We start from the raw sequence: 23897 nt of genomic DNA on the forward strand, positions 1-23897 counted from the left end.
TCAATATATTGTTTAAACATATTATGGATATGATTTCTTTTGATTAGTGATTATAATTTGGTTTTAAGCTAACCCTACTAACATATCATGTCTTATGTATGTATGTATGTATATTCTATTCTTGGCGTGTCTTCTAAATGAGGAGAGGCACATGATCTACAAGAGATCTACATGATATCACTCCCTCCTTGTTTGTCATTGTTTCTGTGTGAATGTGTGTGTGTTGTATGTTGTTGGTGATGCAAGTGTGTGCAAGTAATATGCATCAACTTCATTTGGCTACACAGGTTTGAATGTGTCTTAAATTCCTTGAACAAGTTGTTGATAAGGAGATGACATCATGATCCTTATAAACACACTTGCATCCTTAGAACTCTGATAGGAAGTCAATCACCTAGTTCCAAGGATTATGTTTCATCATTTCATTTGATGGTTTGATCAATGGATGATAGTGTTTGGAAGTATATGTTCATGTTCTTGATGTTTATATTTTCATGTGAGTTATATATGTTCATTTGTTATGATTTTAATAATTGTAAATGTGTAATTTCCTACCTTGATGTTATATATATATATATATATATATATATATATATATATATATATATATATGTATGTATGTATGTATGTATGTATGTATGTATGTATGTATGTATGTATGTATGTATGTATGTATGTATGTATGTATGTATGTATGTATGTATGTATGTATGTATGTATGTATGTATGTATGTATGTATGTATGCACACATATATTCCCAAATAAATAAATAAATTATTATGATTGTCATAATTAGTTAATTGCATTATATGTTCTTATGATAAAAACAATGTGTTAAGTACTAAAATAAATAATAAAATGAGTACAATAGAAAATAAATAATAATAATTAAAATATTATATTTAATGGAAAATTATCCTACCTCCTAGAAACTTGAACCTTAGGCCTCCTGATAGTCAAGCTAGTAAGCCACCAACATGCCACTAGTACACCTTAGCGTTAGGAATAAGAAAACTTAGTTTTAGAGATGGTATAATAACATAATTAGTTAATATGAAATGTGAGAAACTAGTTAAGAGATTTGAACCCTTGAGCTAAGGGAATGTTTTTGGCCATAGGGTTATTTGTATACCTTAAAACCAAGGCCCTTGGAATATCATATTAAAAAATGAACCTCTGTGTGTGTGTGTGTGTGTGTGTGTGTGTGTGTGTGTGTGTGTGTGTGTGTGTGTGTGTGTGTGTGTGTGTGTGTGTGTGCGTGTGTGTGTGTGTGTGCGTGTGTGTGCGTGCGTGCGTGTGTGTGTGTGTGTGTGCGCGTGTGTGTGTGCGTGTGTGTGTGTGTGTGTGCGCGTGCGTGCGTGTGTGTGCGTGCGTGCGTGCGTGCATGTGTGTGTGTGTGTGTGTGTGTGTGTGTGTGTGTGTGTGTGTGTGTGTGTGTGTGTGTGTGTGTGTGTAATGAAAGTTGTTTGATTTAATAAATACAATTATTTATTAAATCAAACCTTATGGTTGCATGGTTAGCAACTATTGCAACCATAAGGTTGCCTATAAATTTTATCATTCCCATAAGCCATGGGGGTTGGAGGAATTAAAATGTGAGATGTAAGAATCTAAGATTATTTCCATAAAAAAATTAGCCTACCAAGAGATCCCAAAAGAGTGGAAATTTTTTTGAATGCTTGGAAAGCAACTAGGAAGAAGTAAGGAAGAAAGAGGGAAGGCTTTCAGGAGGTGCTTGAATTTGTGGGCATCTAAGGAAACTAGCAATCTGCTCTAATTACAAGTAGGCTCCTCACACTCATTTCTCTTAAACCTACAAATAGACTTTAAAATCATTAAAGGAAAATTATAGATGTATCTAAATAAAGGTTTTGTTTGTTTTCTGTTTATTATTTTTACATGTTTGCAATCTAGACTATATCTAACGCTCCTATATCTATGTTTTGTATTATTGCAACATGTCATGATGTTAATTACAAAGAGTCCTTAAACTAATGAGGTTTGAAACCCAAGGAGGAGACGAATAGGATAGGGTTTCCTAACAAGAATTCAATCCAAGAAATAAAATGGATGCCCTATCGTGTCCATATCTGGCCTGGGCTTCAAACTAGATCAAACCATTTTATTTTTTACACAATCTAGTATGGATGAGCAGAAACAAAGAATGGATGCATAGAAAAGCATAACAGATGTGTAGCTTATGTTGCATTTATCAGTCTATCACAACTATTGGAAAAAATTTGCATAAATGCAAAGTTCTAGTAAACTGTGCAAAAGTGCAACAATACTGCACAAACTCAACAATAATGCACAAATGTGCAACAATAATGCATAAATGCACAACAATATTGCATGGATGTGCAATAATACTAAGCATATGTGTGGCAATACTAAACATATGCACAATTTTAGGGTTTTTTTAACTAGTTTGACATTCCACTTAAGTTTTTCATGTTTCCAATTATTGTTTAAAGACACCAGAGGCATGTCAAATTGTTATGTGTTGTATAATAAGTGTATTTAACATCCAAAATGCATGTAGAACATATGCTTATGACCTTTGTGCTTTATGATTGTTATATATTTTTTGCATTATAATGCATATATGGTAAGTTAGGGTTTGAGGGTTGACTTAGGGGTATGGGACCCTAGAAATGTTCTCTGAACATGTATATGCTAGTTATATTGTGAGTAGGATTAGATGCCCTAGGTGAGTGGCTCATCAGAAGTATTGGGACCCAAAATTGGCCATTGGAGGATCTTATGCATTATAGACCAGTGCCCATAGAAGGTTGGCTCTACATGTGATGTTTGTAATCAAGAGGAAAACATTAACAAAATGAATGGATTATGGGGCTTTGGGAATAATAGTAATCAAAATAAATGGATATTTTGTTTGTACGGCTCCTTGGGGAGTACTCAAGGCAAGGACATCTTGTAGAAGGCCTGAGTGCAAGCTGGTGTTTCGCTCAGGCAAACAATCCCAATACTATAGGAATGTACGATGACACTCACCTAGTCATGGTCTAAATTGTCACTCTTGCTTTGCCTCATGTTGTGAAAATGTGCTCACACATCCATTGGTTGTTTTGGGAAGGGTGAACCCTAGCCTTTAATTGCCTTAGAAACCTATGTGGATCATAGTCTTATCTCCTAGCTCAAGGGAGTGGACCATTTATGGTTTCATGTGGTTAGGTGGTAGAATATTTTCGAAGTATTGTTCATGTTTCATGGATGATTCTGTATGGATCCTTGTTGAGTGGTTGTTGAACAATATCTCTTGAATCTTTAAGTCATAATGTTGCATTACTATTGGAATAAATCTATGCAATGTTTGTAATGTGAACTCCTGAAAGGGATCTTGAGAACATATGTATATGCATCATGAATTGAATGATATATTTATGATTTGAATTATGGTAATAACAGTATGTTGTGATGTATAAAGTGCCTTGTGCTATACCAAAATAAGTTGTTATATAATGAATGGTAGAATACAAGTAATCAACAAATGGAATATGGTTGGTAAACATGACTTAAATCTACTTAATGTGATTAAAATAGATTAATAAAAGTTAAAGAGGTAGTAAATGCATTTGATCTACAAGATCTCGAACCTTAGCTTCTAAATGGAAATGGTTAAAGTGATTACTTGTTATGAGTTGAAGTTATAGTTATCACTTGGAATTAATAAGTGAAATAAACAGGGAAGATTAGCTAGTTGTTTGGTTTCTTCTCTAACTCCTATAAAGATGAGTATGTGATTTATCATAATGAAAAATGACTAAGTTTTACTTGAGATCTAAGTTAGAAAGTGGTTGTTCTTACCCTAAACTATTACAATAAGATTAATGGATATAGAAGTTAAAAAATGAAATTGTAATGTTTAAGGGAAAATAAGAAAATGATGATTTTAGCATCTTACAAACAAGAAGTTACTTGTTATTTAGATTGTATGTATAAACATAACCAATGAATTGGAAACTAAGTAATGTCGCTAACAAACATCGTCAGGGAACCTATTAGGACTCTTGCATCTAGAGTTAGGTAAACAAAGCAAGCAAAATCAATTTTTAAAAAAATCACTTAATTTAGTAACATATTGTCTCATCTTTTTGGGTTCGCTTGCAGGGTGTTAAACAATTGCACACTATTTTGTACAACAAAATGTCATTATGATCTTTTTATAGCAAACCAAATCACCAAATAGTTAAGTGGTTGAACTTTTTAACAAACCAAAGAACTCTTTATTTTAGTAGTGTTAAGCAAGAATCAATCTTTTGTAAGAGCATGATATGTCCTATTTGTTTTTAGACTTGACCATGAGGGTTCTAAGCAAAAACATATTTGTCAAAGAAATATTTATAATTTCCATTTCATTTTTGTTGTTTAAATTGTTGGTTCTCGTAGTTGGTGCACTTAAAAGCAACAAAAACCCATGATCATGAGTAGAATCTTAATATTGTGACTGATATATATACAAATAATCATTTTTCACAATAGATTTTTAATAATGATTTTTTGCGTATATGGATGTTACTTGCAAGTTTTGAATCACGTTATCTGTAAAACATTCTCTTGAACATTGTGGTACTAAATGTGAAGGTCAAGACATCTTGTATTTGTTTCAATTAGTGTGAAGAAATATGTAATTGTGTGTAACTAGCATATCATGGTGGTTATAGGTTCATTCAACATTTATTCTAGTAGACTTATGTGCCTCATAATGCTGTTTCAAAAATGCACTATTTGATCTATTAATTGATGGTTGAGCACATTATGTGATTGTTGTTGAAGGTGCTTCTAGAATACTTATACTCTATCTTCTAAGTTTGTTTCCATAAAAAATCTAACTATTTGTTATCTACAATGGCTAGTGACCACAAACCATATTTTTATGTGAAGATTAATTGAATCAACAATCTTCATGTGAACCAAAATTAAACATTTAAAAATTAGTATAAATCATATCTATTAGCCTAATTTTGATATGCACAATCTATTTTACAATTACATGAATGATCCTAAAGAGATACATAACTTCTATGGATTTTCAACATTAGTAAATTACTTTTGAAATGCCCAAGAAATCAAGTGTACTTTAAATTTCAACTTATTTATCAAGTCAAAAATCTCTTCTTTATATTAATTATACTTCAAGTTGTCGCATACATTACCTCATGACAAGTTGTTACATACATTACTTCATATGTTTAACATCTAGCTGCGCACATATTCAACATTACTACACTTGTTCAAGTTTTTTTTGGATCAATAAGAGGCCGAAGCCAAGGTTAATTATTATTATTTGTTGTGATTAATTATTTCAATTATTAGTTAAGCTTGAGTAGATTCGAACCCAAGACCTCTCAATTAAGAAGCTCATAATTTATCGTTGTGTTGTAGGCTATTACCTACTGCACTTGTTCAAGATATAGTATAAACTCTTATTCTTAAAAAAAAAAATTATAATCAATTTATTTTAATAAATTTAGATTTTAAAAAATTTCCTAGTTAAAACCATTTACAATCTTGTCACATAATAATCAAATAAATAATTTCCCGAAGTACAAGTCCAATATAACCAAAGTCAACTTCAATAGTTAATTTCAACCAAGTAGAAATAATTAATAATTAATCAGCAAAGTGCCATGCTCTTTCAAAAAATAATTAAGATTAAAATGGACTAAAAAATCAATTTTTAGGACTGCATATTATAAAAAAATAAAGAGTAAATAATTAATAAATAAAAAGTAAGTTATTGATCAGGAGCCTAGTCCTATACGAAATAGCATACCCCGTGCTCTTCTATAAATTGATCGTTATGCATTCTTGGAATGGCCTATCAGTTGCGTTGAGAAATTTCTTTAAATTGTATAAGCTGCTTATGCGGCCCCATAAACCATCGTGGAAAGAGCAGCCAGACAACCAGACTGACCAATTCCCGGCCAAAGAAGGCTTTTTGCGGGGAGCAAAGCTCCTCATAAAAGCCTACTGGCCAATACTAATCAGTATGTTTCTAATATTTCAACTCAGTAAATTACTCAAAATTTAATTTGGAGGGTCAAATTGTAATCAACAGTAGAGTTTGCTACATACAAATTGATTGCTCGTTCTTATTTTAGAAAGTCTCGGTCATGTTTATTTATCCTCTCTTAGATGATGAAAAATTACACAAGTTGTCCTATTTTTGAAGCTGTGAAACACTCATTGCTTCTAGCATGCTAGATATAACCAAATTATTAACTAACATGAGAGTTTTGGTTTGTCGTTTGATCAGTTTGTCGCCAATCTCCTCTTTCTGCATTTATTCGATCTCAAAGACTCAAAATCATTCGTCCACAAAATGGAAACCAACACAAAATACTCAACTGGAGATTAAGTAACGACGGTTTGCAAAAGAGAGAGGAGAGATGTTCTCTTGCAAGGATCTTCAAAAATTAATCTATTAAAAATAGATTTACAACTGTGCTGTAATTTTCAAGAATTATATATATCAATTATACATGCTAATGGTCTCAATTTGATCGCAGTCCAAAACATCACAAGATTCATTTCCAGCTCCAAAATCCAAAACAATAACAGTTGTATTATCTTTTGTCCGCAATCGCTGTGCCTCTTTCACAATCGTGTTAGCTATTCCTTTAGCACAAGAGATATTAGGCCCTTCACTTGAAAAAAATTCTTCACGGACCTGCATATAACCACAACCGACTCGTTAACAGATAAAAGACACGAAATAAGTTTCCTTCCAACAAACAGGCTTATCTGTGCCCATGGTATTATGTTTGTTCTCGTTGTAATGCCTTTCTCATCCAACAAAGCTTCCTTCAATTCTTACTACAATTAAAGATTTGGTATTTTTTCTATAATAGTGCACAAAGTCTGATCATATTATAACCACTTTAAAATCTCTTCTATTAGTTTCTTGTGACCAGATCAAGTTACCTCAAGAGCCATTTGCAGCGCACTTCTGGTACTCAAAACATCCCAGAGGCCATCACTACATGAATATAAAATTTAGTTCTATTACATATTAGAAGAAATACTCCAAAAAAAAAAACTCGTTCCCGAATCTTTGAAGTGCAATATACGGTTGACCCACCTGGCCATGACAGCTAGGGCTTTACTTTTACGTGTAATTCTCAAAACTTCACTTATATATGGTTCAGCTGAGAAACGAATGTCTTGCTCTTTAAAAAATTTGTCCCCGAGGACACGAGCTATATTCATTCCTGATGCATAAAAACTACTAAATCATTTGAAGGAAATGAAATTAAGTTTGTACATCCCAAACCAAAATTACAAATAATTGACAAATAAAACCCAAGCAATACCCCACAGGCGAGTTTCCCCATCACGTAGCTGCTTGCCAATTTCCAACATACGGGTCTTTTCGGACAGACTACTCAGTCTGTGATCTTCTGTCATGGAAATGTGGTTTTCTTCTATGCTGCCAAAATAATGTAACATGTTCTCTTAAGACTTCCACCTTGAGTATCTTTCAACATTTACGAAAGTAACAATCTTATTCAAAATATAGTATAGTTCAAAGAAAAACATCAACTATCATAAAACACATGAGGCAACCCTCAAAATCTATCTCGCTTATAAAATTGATGTGATGTTAAGTGGAAGCAAATGATAGAAGAGAGCACCTACAATCCTCACAAAAGAAAATAATGACAAACTAGATACAAAAAAGTCGAACAAATTTCTCATAGCTTCTACTCAGAGATCTATGTGTACTTTATAGTTTCCCCCAATTCCTGCATATTTGTACAATTTTAGGGTCAGGCATCTATGATCACAATATAATTTCCAACAAATAAAATGCATACATAACCAAATGTTTCATGCTTCAGATGCATAGGAAGAGTAATCACATGAAAACCTCTGAGAATGATGATGATTAGGGTTAGTGATGGTAATTTTAAAGGGATTTTTTCCCATGAAACAATAAATGATATTGATGACATGTGAAAGGACCAAGAATATGAGGATAATAACGATGATTACTTTAACAATAACATGAATAAAAAGAGGGCAACCCAATGGTAAGGATGTTTCGTCAATGGTCACTAGGATAGAGGTATCATGTGAAGAATTACTTGCTACTATATCTTATCCATTTTGCCTCTGGCTCAGGTGATACAAGGATGCTGTCAACATCACCTCCTCATCTTTCAGGTACTACAAACTCTAAAGTCCCACCTTTCATTTTATAAGTCAGAAATAAGTCCAGAATATGCCATTTAATAAGAACGTCAACGAAGTTTGAATACAAAGAGTGACTGTTGTACCCACAACAATATGGGACCATATGAATGATTGATAAATGAAAATTTCAAAATTAAACTCTATGAACCACCTTTGAACACGTGATAAAGGTGTCAGAAACAACTAGCAAGGAGTTTGGGAGAGCCACTAATAACAAAAGCCATAGTGATAGAGGTCATTGGCAATTGCAAGGTAACAACAGATGGTACTTGTTGGGGAAAAGATAAGGAATCCTTGGCAAGCTGGCTGAAATGCACAGACGCAAGTTAAGTGCATGGCAAGATACAAGAAGTACTCATGAGCAAACAGATGGTCTTACGAGAGAAATGGGCAAGAATCTTAAAGAATAATATCAATGTGGCATTTAAAGATGCTCAGTACAAGTATTAACACTGAAATTATTTTGAAAAGTCAATGCTTTTGGTAAAACATGTGCAGGTCCACATTGCAAAGTGACATGTTCTAAAATTTACCAAATGATGACATCTCAGAGTCGGCCGATCTTTTATTATGCCTTGAACTGCATGATAAAATTTACTGGCACATTCTGATGGCCAGAGTAAGAGATACAGAAACCCAGGACCTGGAAAATCAATGTCATGAGAGAGGTAGACATAGTCAATAATGAAACGATAAAAAAAGAAGAAAAGCCTTGAATTGTTTGCATGAGCAGTTGACTGGAAAAAAGAGCATGGGGATGGCAAAGTGCAACTCAGGGCACAAGACAAACAGCCAATAACTCTGAGCACTTCAAACAAGATAAAAAGAATGACGAACTAATAAAGCATCTGACATAGGAAAGCATAGACTAGAATAAAAAGAAAAGGTCCAAAAACATTGTTGCACCGAAAACTAAAGGAGTTAACCAATGTTCCAACAAGTTTCCAAGACATTTGAAGGTGGAGACAGGGCGGTGCATTTCGGGGAAAGGATTTTTAGGTCATTTTTAGGGCAGCAATGGGTATGACTGTATAAAAATAATAATATACATTATAGACTCATTTATTGTATTGACATACACATTAAAAGATTCTTGAAAAACCACAATCTGTAGAACACAGATTTACTAAATTAAATTTGATGAGTTGTGCTTAAACTGAATGTGTAAAGAAGGCACCAAACTGAAAACTGAAAGGGAACACCACACGATGAAAGATAATGCACAACGATATGACGTGGAAATCCAGGATGGGAAAAGCCACAGCAAGAAACGCTATTAGTATCTCCTGTCCTAATCCAACCTCATGAATAATTTTGATTACAATGTTTAGGGCACCAACCCATGATATCATCCAGTACAACATACCAATGACTTGAGCATCCACTCACCAATGACTTAGAGCACCAACTCACAACTTACACGAACTACAAATAATTAAGCTTTGTGATTTCTTTTTACAGAAGTGAATGAACCAAGACTCCGATAAACCAAGAAAATTCTGATTTTTTCACTGCAAACTGAATTTAACCAGAAATAATAGGAATATAATTTCTAGATAAATACAAATGTTCTGCTATATGTATATAATCCGAAAGAATATATCTGCAAGTGTACCTTTGAAATCTCTGTTAGAAATAGAAGTTTGGTTGGCAGTTGGATGTATCGTTTATGTGCTGTATTGATGACAGGTTCGTTAGAATTGCTTTAGAATAACTGAGGGGCGGGGGGTGGGGGGGGCGGTGGGTGGCGGGGTTGAATTAGTTATTCAAGGTCCAGATGTCCTATTCAAACTTTTCACCAAGTGTAGTGAGCCCATTCAACCATTCATTCATCCAAGATTTAACTTTTATAATCAACAAGTTACTGTAAATCAACATGCAAGCATAACACATAAGAAATCAACGCATGACACAATGATTTACGTGGAAACCCAATTTGGGAAAAACCACCAGTAACATGCTGCTCAATTCTCACTCTTCTGAAGTGATGCCCTGTGAAAGGCCTGCCCTATTAAAGGCTTACAGCACACTGTCAAATGTGACCTTGTTAGAGGATTTAACCACCCTGTTATAAGTGGGCTTGATTAGAGGACTTTAGAACATTCACTTGGAATGCCACCCTATTAAAAGATTTACAAATGGCTATAAAACCAACCTAAGTTCATAGGATTTTTAGATCTAATACAATTGTTAGAGAGTATTAGAAAATCTTGACCTGAATACAACATACAACTTATCTTGCAGATCTCAGATCTCTTCTCAGCTCATACCCTTGCCTGGCCTTCAATCTCTGCAAATCTTGATAGCTTGACCTCCTTTCAAGCTTAGTCTCCTCGAGTCTCCATGCTCAATGTACCAATGCAATCATCTCTTCATGACCACTCGTAGAAGCAAAGCCTCTGTGCTCTTCCTTCTCCTGGATGTCTCCCCCTTTCACACTCTTTAAACTACTTCGCAGATTTGGCTCTTCAACAGCAACAGTATCAACAGCTCTTTGCTTCTTGGTCTATGACTTCTTAAATAGAAGTCTTGGAGTACCTTTCCCGCTCGATTCTTCCATTCTTTAATTTTAATTCGCATGGATTAGGTAGGATTCATTGCATCTAACCCATATTCTATTTCCTCTAAAAACTTCTTGAATAATCCTTTAGAATTCGCTCAAAAACTGTTTACATAGGATTTTGTGCCACCAACTCATCATCCTTATCTTCCAACTCGTTCACAAAATTCAATGTAGCCACTATGTCGGCTCAGATTTGGCGAATCATCATTTGAAATAATGCAGCAGCTTGGCACTATTGAAATACTAATGCTCAACACATACTGTGTTACTCGGCATCAACTGTGATTTTCCTGATGCTCGGCACCTAAAGATCGCTCATTACCAACTGAAAATTTTCTAATGCTCGGCACCTGATCTTCACTCGGCACATGAAGATCACTTGGCACACACTAGAATTTTCTATTACTCGGCTTCTACTGAGAATTTTGCTCGACTTCAACTAACTTGCTCGGCACCCACTAATGATCTTAGTTTAAGCTTTGCATTTTACCTTGTTACAACTTTGTCCTCCAATGTTTCTAAGTGTGACCAACCTCTGTATCCTTGAGTATGTCATCAATAAATCATTTAACCATTGTCTTAACTAATCCTTGCACTTCATTACAACATCATAACTCAACCTTTCCCTTAGGTGCTCTTGTTACATCTTGTTGATCAAATCCTCTTCATCAATCCACTAAGTGATAGTACTTGGATCTTATAAGCAAATATCATTCCTACAAATAGCGGATTTGACATCAATGACAAAATAATGATTGAAAACATTCTTTCAACAACAATCTTCCTCCTTGATTTTCAACAATGAGCTTTTCAATTAGATTTCCAACAAGGTTTTTCCATTGATGACAACATATGATTATGTGACCATGACGAACAAAGATTTTGTATATCGTATGGAGATTATTGGCATAGCGAAGTTAGCATATAACAGGTAAAGCTATTCGAGCATATATTAGTGCAGAAGGATGTCTAGATACCATATCTACGTTCGTTGGATCTTATGTTGAGCTCTGGATGCGTTACAGTATATTTGGTGAAGATTGGTAGTAGACCAGTGTACAGAAAATAATTCCAAACATAGTTGGTAGCATATTTGTTGTATTTTATTGGCAAGGTGGAATTAATGTCAGCAAGCTTGGTTCTTGGTAGAAGACTTGTTCGTGCAGCTATGTTTGTGATAGCAAGGCTTAAAATTATTCTGAAAAGATTGCTATTGTGAAATGTGCAGTATGTTTTATTGGCAGCCGACCGTGTTGACGAAACATATTGTATATTATTGGAAATGTAATAATTGTCTTCTAACATTTGGGAATCTTAATGTAATATATTTAGTGATTTATGAAGGTGTGTGTGTCTTAGCAGGGTCCTATGTGATTATTTTTACATTGGAGAAGCTTTAACAAGCCAACCTAATTAACTATTTGTTAGGGTATAAAGGAAGGATGTTTTATCCTTGGTTGGAAATCATCACATATCATGTATGTAATGAATGTGGTCACATGATGTGAGCTTGAATGCTGGATGATCAGAGCAGGGCAGAGATTGAGTTGGTTGATTGAGGTGACCTTCAAAGGAATTTTTTTAGCATGTGAGTTGTACATCAGTCAATTCACTGTTTTGGATATGCTATCCTGAAGTTTGATCTTCATAGTTGCTGGAGCATTTAGGCAATGGGTGTATTTGTTTCTTTATCAACTTATAACAGGGTTAGAACCTTGTAACAAGGGTTCAAAACCTCCTAATATGGATGTGTCCTCTAACAAGGACTGTTGTATTGAATGCACTCTAATTGGCTCCTAACACAATCACACTATCATGTAAATTAGTACAGTATCTTGTGGGTACCATCCCATCGGGATTTTCCCTCTGATCAAGGTGGACTTTACTTCTTAACAATTAGTATCAAAGCATCAGATCCTCTTTGAGAAAAATGTTTAGCAACTTGAGGAGATCTATGGCTTAAAGAAAGGAAAACCTGAAGTTTGATAGTGAGAACTACTAAAGTTGGAAGGATAAGATGTGAACACACTTGATCTGCATGGGAATTGACTTCTAGTTGATTACAAAGACACAAGTACAGGTTAAGGCAGGGAGCAAACTATCTTTGAGCACTGATGCTGAAAAGAAGATTTTCGAGTGTATCATGATCATAGTTGGAAAACTCGCCAAATCCAAAAACTCGCCAAGCCCCCCAAAAGTTTAATCAGGAAAAACTCGGCCATTTTTAAAAAAAACTCGGGAAAACTCGGGAACCTAAAAAAATTGCTAAAATTTAATTCAAAATAAATTATTTTGCAAATTTCAATGAGAAGATGCATCTAATGATTTCACTATAGAGAACACAAAAGAAAGAAGCAGGAGTTTAGATATATATAAATGCATAGTGGGTACAAAATCACATTCTCATGCTGAATGCTGATGGCGGGAAGCATAATAGTAAATAATTTGTATCAAACTAGAAGTAAAAACATCATTACAATCGCATTTTCCTCTTCCTAGCTCTACTAGCATATTGTAACTCTCTATCTTACATAATATATATAGGCTTTTTGCCTTTTGTTTTTAACAAAAAAAAATTAAATTTATAAATTTAAAAAAAAAAAATTAAAAAAAGAGTTTTTCTGAAAAACTCGCCGATTTTTTGCAAAAACTCGGCGATTAGTCGGCGATTTTTCACAAAAATTCGACAATTTTTTCTTGCGATTAAATTTGAGAAAAACTCGCCAGTCCCAAAAACTCGGCGATTAGTAAAAACTCGCCGATTATTTGGCGATTATGCCAACTATGATCATGATTACAAGGGAAGCGCTTATTAGTGCACTATAAGATGTTGAATTCATTGAGGTAAAAGGTCGTGATCTTGCATACGATATTCGGACTAGGTTAGAGAAATTACATGAAAATTATGAACATACAAAGAAAGCGAAGTTGCAGAATTGGAATGATAAGTTAGAAAATGCTAGAATTCAAGATGATGAAACTGCTAGAACATATGTGAAGAGAATTACTAAGATTACTACAGGTATAACAAGCTATGGAGGAACTATATCAAAAGATGAAGTTTGTCAGAAGATTCTCAGATCCCTGACTCCTTATGACAACAAGGTAAATGTTATTGAAGAAGTTATTCCTCTTATGAAAGATTTTAATAGAGAAACATTGATTTGGAAATTGCAAGCTTTTGGAACTACTAGATTGAAAAATGCTTTGCCTAGAATTGAGACTGCTTTTAGAGCTAGTGCACATAATGATAAGAGAGTATTAATAAAGAGTGCGAAAAACCAGTGGAAGCTATCAAGATTATGCAAGTGATTGGGCAAATATTTAGGAAAAAGAAAAAGATTGATGAGTTTGTATTATTGATTGCAAAAAGAGAACCAAAAGCAAGAGTATTTATAGATACTGTCAGAACCCCAATCCAGTTATAGCTTTAACAACATCAATTTCTTTTACTAATCAATAATTTGGCATTTTGTTGAACACTTGGCAAACAAACTTAACACCACTATAGTGTACCTTCTCTTTGTGTCTTGGAAGAACCTTGTATTTTGTATATGTTGAATATATGACCCTGATCTATAATTTTGAGATATATATATATGATGCTAAACTAACAAAGATAGACATACACTGGTGATGCTAAATGCTAAACAGATTTCTTTTTGCTTTTAACCATGGGCTTAAACATTATCAGTAAATTACAATGATTATTAGCAAAGAACCTGGTTAGACTCCTTCAAAAATTTGTCCAAGTACAGACTTTGCTGGTGGCTCTAAACTGATCGCAGGGCCTCTACAATGGATTGCAGATCCTAAATAAACCCGAATGCTACCTGATTTTGCAGTCTGCAGCGTCCAGAATCCTTTCCAAACCCTTCACAGCCCCAATTTATTTAACACTGGCCTCCAGGTTCAAAATGCAGGTCTGTAAATCATAGACACAGGACTATAAACAGAATGCAGCCCTCTAACATATGGCCGTGGGCCTCTAACTGGTAACCACAGACCTTCCCACTGTGATCGTGGGTCTGCAGGGTCAAAGCAGCCTTTCAAAGATGCTAGATGCTGCCCAAATCTGTAGAATATGATCATCCAGCAGTGTAGTGAACAAACAGCAGAAACGCCTATATGGGAGGTATAATTCCCAACATATCACACACCAATTACTGGCATCAGCAGTAGTTAAGGTGTTGCCCACTATCTACAGGAGGTTGAATCCAGAAATGAGTAGTTCAAACAACCATTCCCAAATGTATTGCTCAAACCAGTCATAGAGATCCCTGGATACAGTAAAAATAACAAAAGGGAATAGCTCCAGAATTTCAGACTACCAAAAGCTCAATCACACTAAACTTCAGCTTCTCAGCAACAATAATATCTCCCAGCCACAGATAGTCACAGTACAAGAGACTTAGCAAATATTCAGAATAATTGTAATCACTATACCTCAGCAGTGATTTAAATACCTCTCAGCTACAAAACCACCTACCTCAACAAAGGCACACAATTCAGAAAACACAGAAAAAGCCATAAACACAACAAAAGAAAATAAATTATCCAAGCGTTCTTTTCTCAACAAATGGGCTTCTATTTATAACCACCAGATTCCTTTTGTTGCCAAAATGTAACTTTACTCAAGAAGCTTCACCACCCAACATCAATTAGAAGCTTCCATTAGACTCTCTCACTTGACTTGGCTTAACTAATTAATAAATGGCACTTTCCAATGATAACTCAACTCTCAAGTGAAAATAAACAGTTAAATTATAACTTTATAACAAGCGATTTAATAATTAATAATAATTTGGCCACTAAAACTATAATATCTCCCAAAATAATCATCATTTAAATGTCATCTGAAATAGGAGTCATACCTATTATTTCTCCATGTGACCAAATCCACTTTCCAAAAATAGAAAGGGTCCATCTCGATTAACGCCAACTTACCACAAATAGTAAGTACACAATGAAGTCCGATCCAAGTCAAACGAAGACCAACCTGTAGCTTACTGAGATGTGGAGAAGATAAGACCCTCCCAAGCCAAGCCACTGCCACAGAAGACCCTCTATCCACAATAATTAGCTTGCAAAGATCACAATAATAGGCTAATCCCTAAAACTCCAATGTTGGAAAAAATGGGGACATTACAGTCCTCTCTCCCCGAGATTGTTTGTCCTCAAGCAATCTGGCTACACAGTGAACTCCAACTTCCACCTAGATCCCAAATGAAGAAGTGTGTGACATCCCTGTCAACACTAAACCAACTGCACACCAACATCACTAGGACCAACCGCATGTCCTACAGCCTAACACCCAAAACTTGCGCAAAATGATGTAGAAGTCATAATGTCACCAAAAGGCAACTCTGAAGAAGATATATGCAACCTCTTCTTCCCTATATCCACCCACATAATATATATTGGATTGGAATCCTAATCATCACCAACATGCGTTGAAAAAGATGTAGCTACAAGCGAACCATATGCACTCATGCCAACTATATTAACGATAGGTGTAGCCACATCAAAATGAATGGATACAAGAACAACACTGACTGCCGCAATAGAAAACTGAAATGAATCTACAGTTAATGAAAACTCATAATCATCAACATGTGCAACATCATCAAAACACACATCAACAACTGCCTACAGCATATCGCTAAATTCCTCCATAGATGGCTCAATCGGCGCAGAAGTAGCCGCCAATGCTGATATGACTGTATCATTGCATGCTCCTACTCCCACTATCATCGCATCACCATCGAATGCATAATCCTAGGGACTCATGCCAACAACTGCATCATTTGATTGTTTTACAATATCCTATATCTCATATTCTCCATCCCTAGGCAAAGAAGTACATCCTCTGTGAGTATAATATCTACCTCGAATGAATCTCATGTCACCCTCCATGTCACTATACCAATCACAAAAATAATCTGACAATCTCAGAAGTAAGCACCGACCAAAATAATAACTAAGCCCAATTCCTATAAGTTGGCAGGAAACTGCTCTAATACCACTGTAAGAACCCCAATCCAATTATAGTTGTAACAACATCAATTTATTTTATTAATCAATAATGTGGCATTTTGTTAAACACTTGACAAACAAACTTAACACCACTATAGTGTACCATGTCTTTGTGTCTTGGAAGAACCTTGCATTTTGTACATGTTGAATATATGACCCTTATCTATGATTTTGAGATATATATATATATATATGATGCTAAAATAACAAAGAGAGACATACACTAGTGATGCTAAATGCTAAACAAATTTCTTTTTGCTATTAACCATGGGCTATTACAATGATTATTAACAAAGAACCTGGTTAGACTCCTTCAAGAATTTGTCCAAGTACAGACTTTGAGGGTGGCTCTAAACCTGATCGCAGGGCCTCTACAAGGGATTGCAGATCCTAAATTAACCCGAATGCTGCCTGATTTTACAGTTTGCAACCTCCAGAATCCTTTCCAAACTCTTCACAGGCCAAATTTATTTAAAAATGGCCTCCAAGTTCACAATGCAGGTCTGTAAATCATAAATGCAGGCCTCTAAACAGAACACAGCCCTCTAACATATGGTCGTGGGCCTCTCAGTGGTAAACACGGACCTTCCCAATGTGATCATGGATCTGCAGAGTCAAAGCACCTTCCAAAGATGCTAGATGCTGCCCAAATTTGTAGAATATGATTGCCCAGCAAAGTGTAGTTAAACAAACAGCAGAAACGATTAAATGGAAGGTATAATTCCCAACAGATCACACACCAAATACAGGCATCAGCAGTAGTTAAGGTGTTGCCCAATATCTACAGCAGGTTGAATCCAGAAATGAGTAGTGCAAAAGCCCACTCCCAAATGTATTGCTCAAACCAGTCGTTCAACATCCATTTCCAATGAAGAGATCCCTAGATACAGTAAAAATAACAAAAGGGAATAGCTCCAGAATTTCAGACTGCCAAAAGCTCAATCACACTAGACTTCAGCTTCTCAGCAACAATAATATCGCCCATCACAGATAATCACAGTACAAGAGACTCGGCAAATATTCAAAATAATTGTAGTCACTATACCTCAGCAGTGATTTAAATACCTCTCAGCTACAAACCCTTTTACCTCAACAAGGGCACATAATTCAGAAAACTCAGAAAAAGTCATAAAGGCAACAAAAGCAAATAAATTATCCAAGTGTTCTTTCCTCGACAAATGGGCTTGTATTTATAACCTCCAGATTCCCTTTTGTTGCCAAAATGCAACTTCACTCAAGAAGCTTCACCACCCAATATTAATTAGAAGCTTCTATTAGACTCTCTCACTTGGCTTAACTAATTAATAAATGACACTTTCCAATGATAACTCAACTCTCAACTTAAGTGAAATTATAAAGTTAAATTATAACTTTATAATAAGCCATTTAATATTTAATAATAATTTGGCCACTAAAACTATAGAATCTCCCAAAATACTCATCATTTAAATGTCATCTGAAATAGGAGTCATGCCTATTATTTCTCCATGTGACCAAATGCACTTTCCAAAAATAGAAGGGGTTCATCTTGATCAACACCAACTTATCACAAATAATAAGTACACAAAACTAAGCTCAAATGAAGTCCGATCTGAGCCAAATGAAAACCAATGTGTAGCTTATTGAGATGTGGAGAAGATAAGACCCTCCAAGACAAGCCACTGCCAAAGAAGACCCTCTATCCACAATAATTAGCCTACGAGGATCACAATAATAGGCTAATTTCTAAAACTCCAATGCTGGGAAAAATGGGGACATCACAGAAACAAAGCTTCTTTTGTTAGCATTGTAAGAAGATTAATCGCTTTTCTTATTAATGTTCTATAAGAGAATCTAAGGTGAAAACTATTGGGTGGATATTTTGCAACCAACAGTTTATGCAAATTCAGTCACAAAATAGGTAGATCAGCCACAGTGTGTGATACATAATTTCTCCTACCTTAAAGGGAAGGCTCTCCTTCTCATTGTTCCTTGAATCAACTCAAGGTAAGCAAGAAGTTAAGAGATGCGTTATAGGGTGTTACTAATATTCTTGTCTCTTTCTTCAAGGAAAGAATCCTCTTACTTGGGGATCGGGTAATGGACAAGATGATCTCTTACAACACACTTCTATCTAAAAGCTGGAAACAATGACACCAATATCAAATACCAACTCACATGCTGGTTGAGAGTGTGTTGGCTTAGATCTACGTCTAGTTTTACTAATCTATAAGAATAATCTCTACCATTGGAGCACATAGACTTTTAGAAGCAGAGAATTCCATAGCTATACTTCTAAATGGCATGAATACAAGATAGTAATATGAAACCACAGTCACAACTTCGAGTCTATATTACAGCAATTGCTCCCAATCACAGCTCTAGCTCCAATTGATTCCTATATTCACTATGTTCTAAAACACACAAGATCACCATGAATAAAGACAATAAACTCAAATTGAACTCATAGCTTCTAATTTGGTTCTATCACATATGTTTCTAAACACAACTTCAAAACAAATGTTCTCTTTGTATTCACTTCTCTGTTCAAAAATTTAGTAAACAATTACAGTTATACTTGCACAAGTTTGGCATAGCTCTCTTACATATAATAAAAGAACTTTTTTACAATGAGGGGGGTACTCCTTATATAGGAAAAGGAGGAGAAAAAAAAGGAGAAAAAGTTGGGAGAAACTCAAGCACCTCGACTTAGTCAAATAAGGAAAGAAGATTTATTGGATTACATGTACTAAAGGTTCGTGTAATCGAATAACATGCAATTGGATTACATGTAATCTATCTTCTACAACTACAAAGCTGAAAATGCTTAAAACTAAAAGAAAAAGATGGAGAAAGTTGAATCAATCGTGAAGATTGTCAACAAAAGCCTTATATTTGGCAATAGAGTCATGAAGCATTGGAAGATTAGGAATCTTCATCTTTTGTGAAATGTGTCCACCTTGACTGCATTAGCGTGAGATGTTTTTGGTATTTAAAAACCTAGTAATTTTCTGCAACTAAATCCCACTCATGTTGTGGTAAAATATATGTGGCGAACTTGTTCATTGTAGGTGCTCTGAAATCCTTTCCATCAAATTCAGCATTAACTCTATCAGTGAATTCCAAAGTCATGTCTTCTTCGGTCAACAAGTTGTCATCCTCAATGAGCACCTTAGATCCCATGAATTTTAGATCATCCATGATCTCCATTTCCATGGCCTGGCAATTATTGAGGGCTTCCTATGTCTTTGTTAAAAGCTTCTCCGTTACCTGCACTTTGTGACCTATGAGTCCTTAATACTCATAGAACCTATCCATGCATGGAACCTGCCATTTGATCCCATGCGCCCAAATCTTTTAGAACATTGGTCTCTTGATTGAAAGAAGCAATCATATCACGAAGTCTTTCTTCAACAACTCTTTTACATTCAAGGATATGAGCGCATCATTAATCAACTGGACTCCCTCCATTATAATTTATTCAAACCAAACCTTAGCTGCTTCAACCTCCAATTTACTTGAATTGTTTGTGATGTGATGACCATGGGTTGCAAAAATTGTTCGCGAATGATCTAGTGAAGACGAGCATTATTTAACTTCAACTGATTTTTCTTCTCCCAAATTTATTATTCTTCTTTGATAAGGAAGAAATTGCATCCTATTGACATCCCAACCTTGATTGTTTCTCAAGTTCGATTTTGGTAAACTTGTAATCATAGCGATTAAGCACTTTGGCTGGTTTATCCACCAGAGGTTCTACAATCTCAGCATATTTGGCATTTTCAAAATCAACAAGGATTCTTGAGACAACCTTTTCCCTTGGAAGCTTAGACTTTTTTTCTTTACAGGAAGATCATTTGGGGGCAGCTTGATCTTTCTCCTTTACATGCTAATGTTTCCTAACCACGCAAGCAAGCTGAAACTCTCATCCATTAGAACTAGAATTGTGACTATGGCAGACATTGATCCTAATTGTATTTTCGTTATCATGGTGCATGCCACCATTTGTACAACTGGAACCATGTGTGTTTTTTAGGATGACTTTGTCATGAACATATTGAACCCTGCAACTGAGGTATCAAGCAGGGAAACTTGTCCCTCTGTGAGAGTTGGAAATTTGTCAAACTTATTTCCCAAGTTCTCACATTGTTTTATTGTGAAGATAGGAGCTGCCATAGAAGAGATAGGTAGTGCTAACGTATTCACCTCTGAAATGGGAATTGTAGGCATCAATATAGTGGAGAATGAGTCCACATCATTTCCTATGGCAGCCAAGAATGGTTCCTCTTGTGTAGACGGCTCTTGGTTGCTAGGTGGCTGTGGAGGAGATATGACCATTATCTCTCCCTCTTCTTCTTCTTCATCTAATTCTTGTGCTTGCAAGGGTGCTTGAGAAAAATGTGAGGATGGAATGATAGTGTTTCCTCCTTTTACCTTCAAATTGAAAATCTTAACTAGCTTTGAGGATGAATCATCTTTCCTCTTTATCTCCACTTGAGGTTTCATTCCAATTGGACCGAAATGATAGAAACCCATTCCAGCTCTCAGCTTGACTCTCTTTAGACCTTTGTTTTTCAATGTCGGTATTCAGCAGGTTTCATTCCAATTGGGCCGAAATGATAGAAACCCATTCCAGCTCTCAGCTTGACTCTCTTTAGACCTTTGTTTTTCAATGTTGGTATTCAGCAAGATAGACTAGAATCTATCAAAGATAGAATTTAATTCTTTCTGCTAACATTGGATAGGAAGAGAAAGAAGCTTTTCTAGCTGGCTATTATGGAATTTATGTCTAGAATCATGTGGTCGTCCTTGATCCCTTTTGAAATATCAGCTATGTTTAGATCAATGATTTACTACAAAGTAAGCTAGCAGTAGTCTATCTTGATGATATTTACCTTGTTGTATAAGTCATCCCATACATCCTCCATGCGATGAACATGAGTGAATGCCCTTTTTATCTTGGAATGCATGCCTATATAATCAGAGTTGGATATGGGCTTGAACTTCTTCAAGGTGGTGAGCTGAAGTTCGGATTCCATGGCATTAGCCTTATGCACCAAAGTAAGTGTATATTGGCCAATCTGGAGAGGTTTAGTAGTGGAAATGACGATTCCTAACCTATGCTCGCTAGTTTGATATGCTTATACTTCCATAAGTTCTCTGACCATTTCCATGATAATTATCCTAACAATAGGATATCTTGGCAAAGTATATGGTTCTCCTTCCAAATAACCAACTCTCAGGTAAGTGAAAGTTGGAAATTGTAGAAAATTGTTAACATAAATTTGTAGATTTGATTGTGTGTATGTTTTTAACATCAACGTTTTGGATCACACTCTATGATCCATCATCAAGATGAATAGTAAGCGATGCATGACATAAAGTGAACTATCTCTTACTATTCATTTTGATGACAAATCACTCCATACTTTCTGTTATGCATCTCTTACTATTAATTATGATATTGGATCATGGAGTGTTATCTGAAACATTGATGTTGAAAATATAATCTAATCTAGAAATCTATGTTAAAAATTATGATGTATTGTGAAAATTTGATAGCTCTACTTGTAGAAAAATACACCTGTATTGATTTAATTTCTCCCATGCCTCATTTGATACACATTTTGTCACCAACTCCTTGATGAAAAGGTACTTGAAATGCTCGAAAAATGCATCCTGCAACCTTTTGTACTGATGCTTGCTCTATATTAGAGTAAGCTGATCGTAGTAGTTCTAGATGGAAACCAAAGACCGATCTCCCTTGGTAGAGTCTTAAGAATGTCCCCATAGTTGCAGCAATATAGACCAAGTATGAATTCATGTGAATGAGAATGATGTCTTCACATGAATCAATTGCTCACATCATGTTGTGCTTATAATTTCTCTCTAATAGATAGGTTCTCTGTGTTCAAGAATATGATAGATGAATTTGAACATCCAGATCCCAAAGTGATTGGATTCTTTGAGACCACAAATCCTGCTTAGAAGAGTTATCAAATCGTTGACTTCTTGGGAGAAGTCACATCTGTGTATTGTCTTTGGCCATGTGGAGAAATTGGATCTTTTATTAAACCATTTGTCATTTCCATGCCTCTGATAATCTATCTTGTTCTGATTCCATAGCTACAAGGATATTTCTTTTGATAGATCCACGCATTCTAGAGTTGCAGGAACCTTGAAAATTTGCTCAATCACATTTGGATCTAAACATGGAAGTACCTTCCCATCTACATCCTTAATCATTTTTGACTTGATGTCAAAATGATTTGCACATTTCCAAACGAACTCAGGTTCGAGGACTGCCATAGGGAAGGTGGATACCAGATGAATATGACTTCTAATATGCCACATATCATGGCTGGAAGATGTTTCATCCCTCTCCAAGAAATTGGTCATATCAAAATGACCAATCTCTCTATCTAAGATCTGATCAAAAGTAGATGAACGTGTGATGGAGTTGCGTGAGCTAGCTCCTTACCATACTATATTTCAGTTTCCTATTGGCCTTTGAAGGTGTGGACATATCTCGTGCTACAACATGGAAATTCCAAAGAGTGAAGAAGAGGATAAATTTAAAAAGCTACTATATTTCTTGATTGTATGGATAATGATAGCCTTCTTTCTAGGAAGGTTTTTCAAGAAAATGTTGTGAGGTTCTCACACCATCGCCCCAAAATTTTGGGGACCCCCTTTTTTTAATCGCCTTGGTAAATTTTTGGATTGTCCAACAATTTTGATTTTTTCAAGAATTTTGAGCCTTGGACACCTTCAGGCCAGTAGGGGAGGCTTAGCTTATTTTCACCCGATTTCGCTTGATTTTCCAAAACAACCAATTTCATCCTTAGGCCGAACAAAATTCAAGAGGCAACACTTAGCACAATAAAATTGTAAAATTTGTACTTCGATGATTTCTTTTGAAATTTTGGATATAACTGTTGTAAATTTGAATAATTTTCGAAAAGGAAATTTTGTTAGATTTGAGTTTTGAAAAATCTTAAATTTTTCTTTGGTGAAAAAAATAAATTTTGTGGAAATGAAGCCAAATTGCAAAATCGATTTTAAACTCTAGAAGTGGTTTTATTTATTGTCAAAAAA

At 35.2% G+C, this 23897-nt stretch overlaps 1 protein-coding gene across 1 annotated transcript in view; it reads right to left on the minus strand.

Moving 5' to 3' along the window:
* Positions 1-6114: 6114 nt before the first annotated feature.
* KAPP (kinase associated protein phosphatase) overlaps positions 6115-23897 on the minus strand; it is a 162180-nt gene continuing 144397 nt past the window's right edge. Inside the window, exons 9-12 of the mRNA XM_089831382.1 lie at positions 7339-7454; positions 7107-7236; positions 6950-7004; positions 6115-6695 (exon numbers count right to left, since the gene is read on the minus strand). Coding sequence (XP_089687508.1) covers positions 6498-6695; positions 6950-7004; positions 7107-7236; positions 7339-7454 — 499 coding nt within the window. The 3' untranslated portion in view covers positions 6115-6497. The remainder of the gene's footprint in view (positions 6696-6949; positions 7005-7106; positions 7237-7338; positions 7455-23897) is intronic.

The sequence above is a fragment of the Cupressus sempervirens genome, chromosome 5 (assembly GCF_028749045.1).
Source record: "Cupressus sempervirens isolate cs-2001-9-10 chromosome 5, ASM2874904v1, whole genome shotgun sequence".
Taxonomy (NCBI): Eukaryota; Viridiplantae; Streptophyta; class Pinopsida; order Cupressales; family Cupressaceae; genus Cupressus; species Cupressus sempervirens.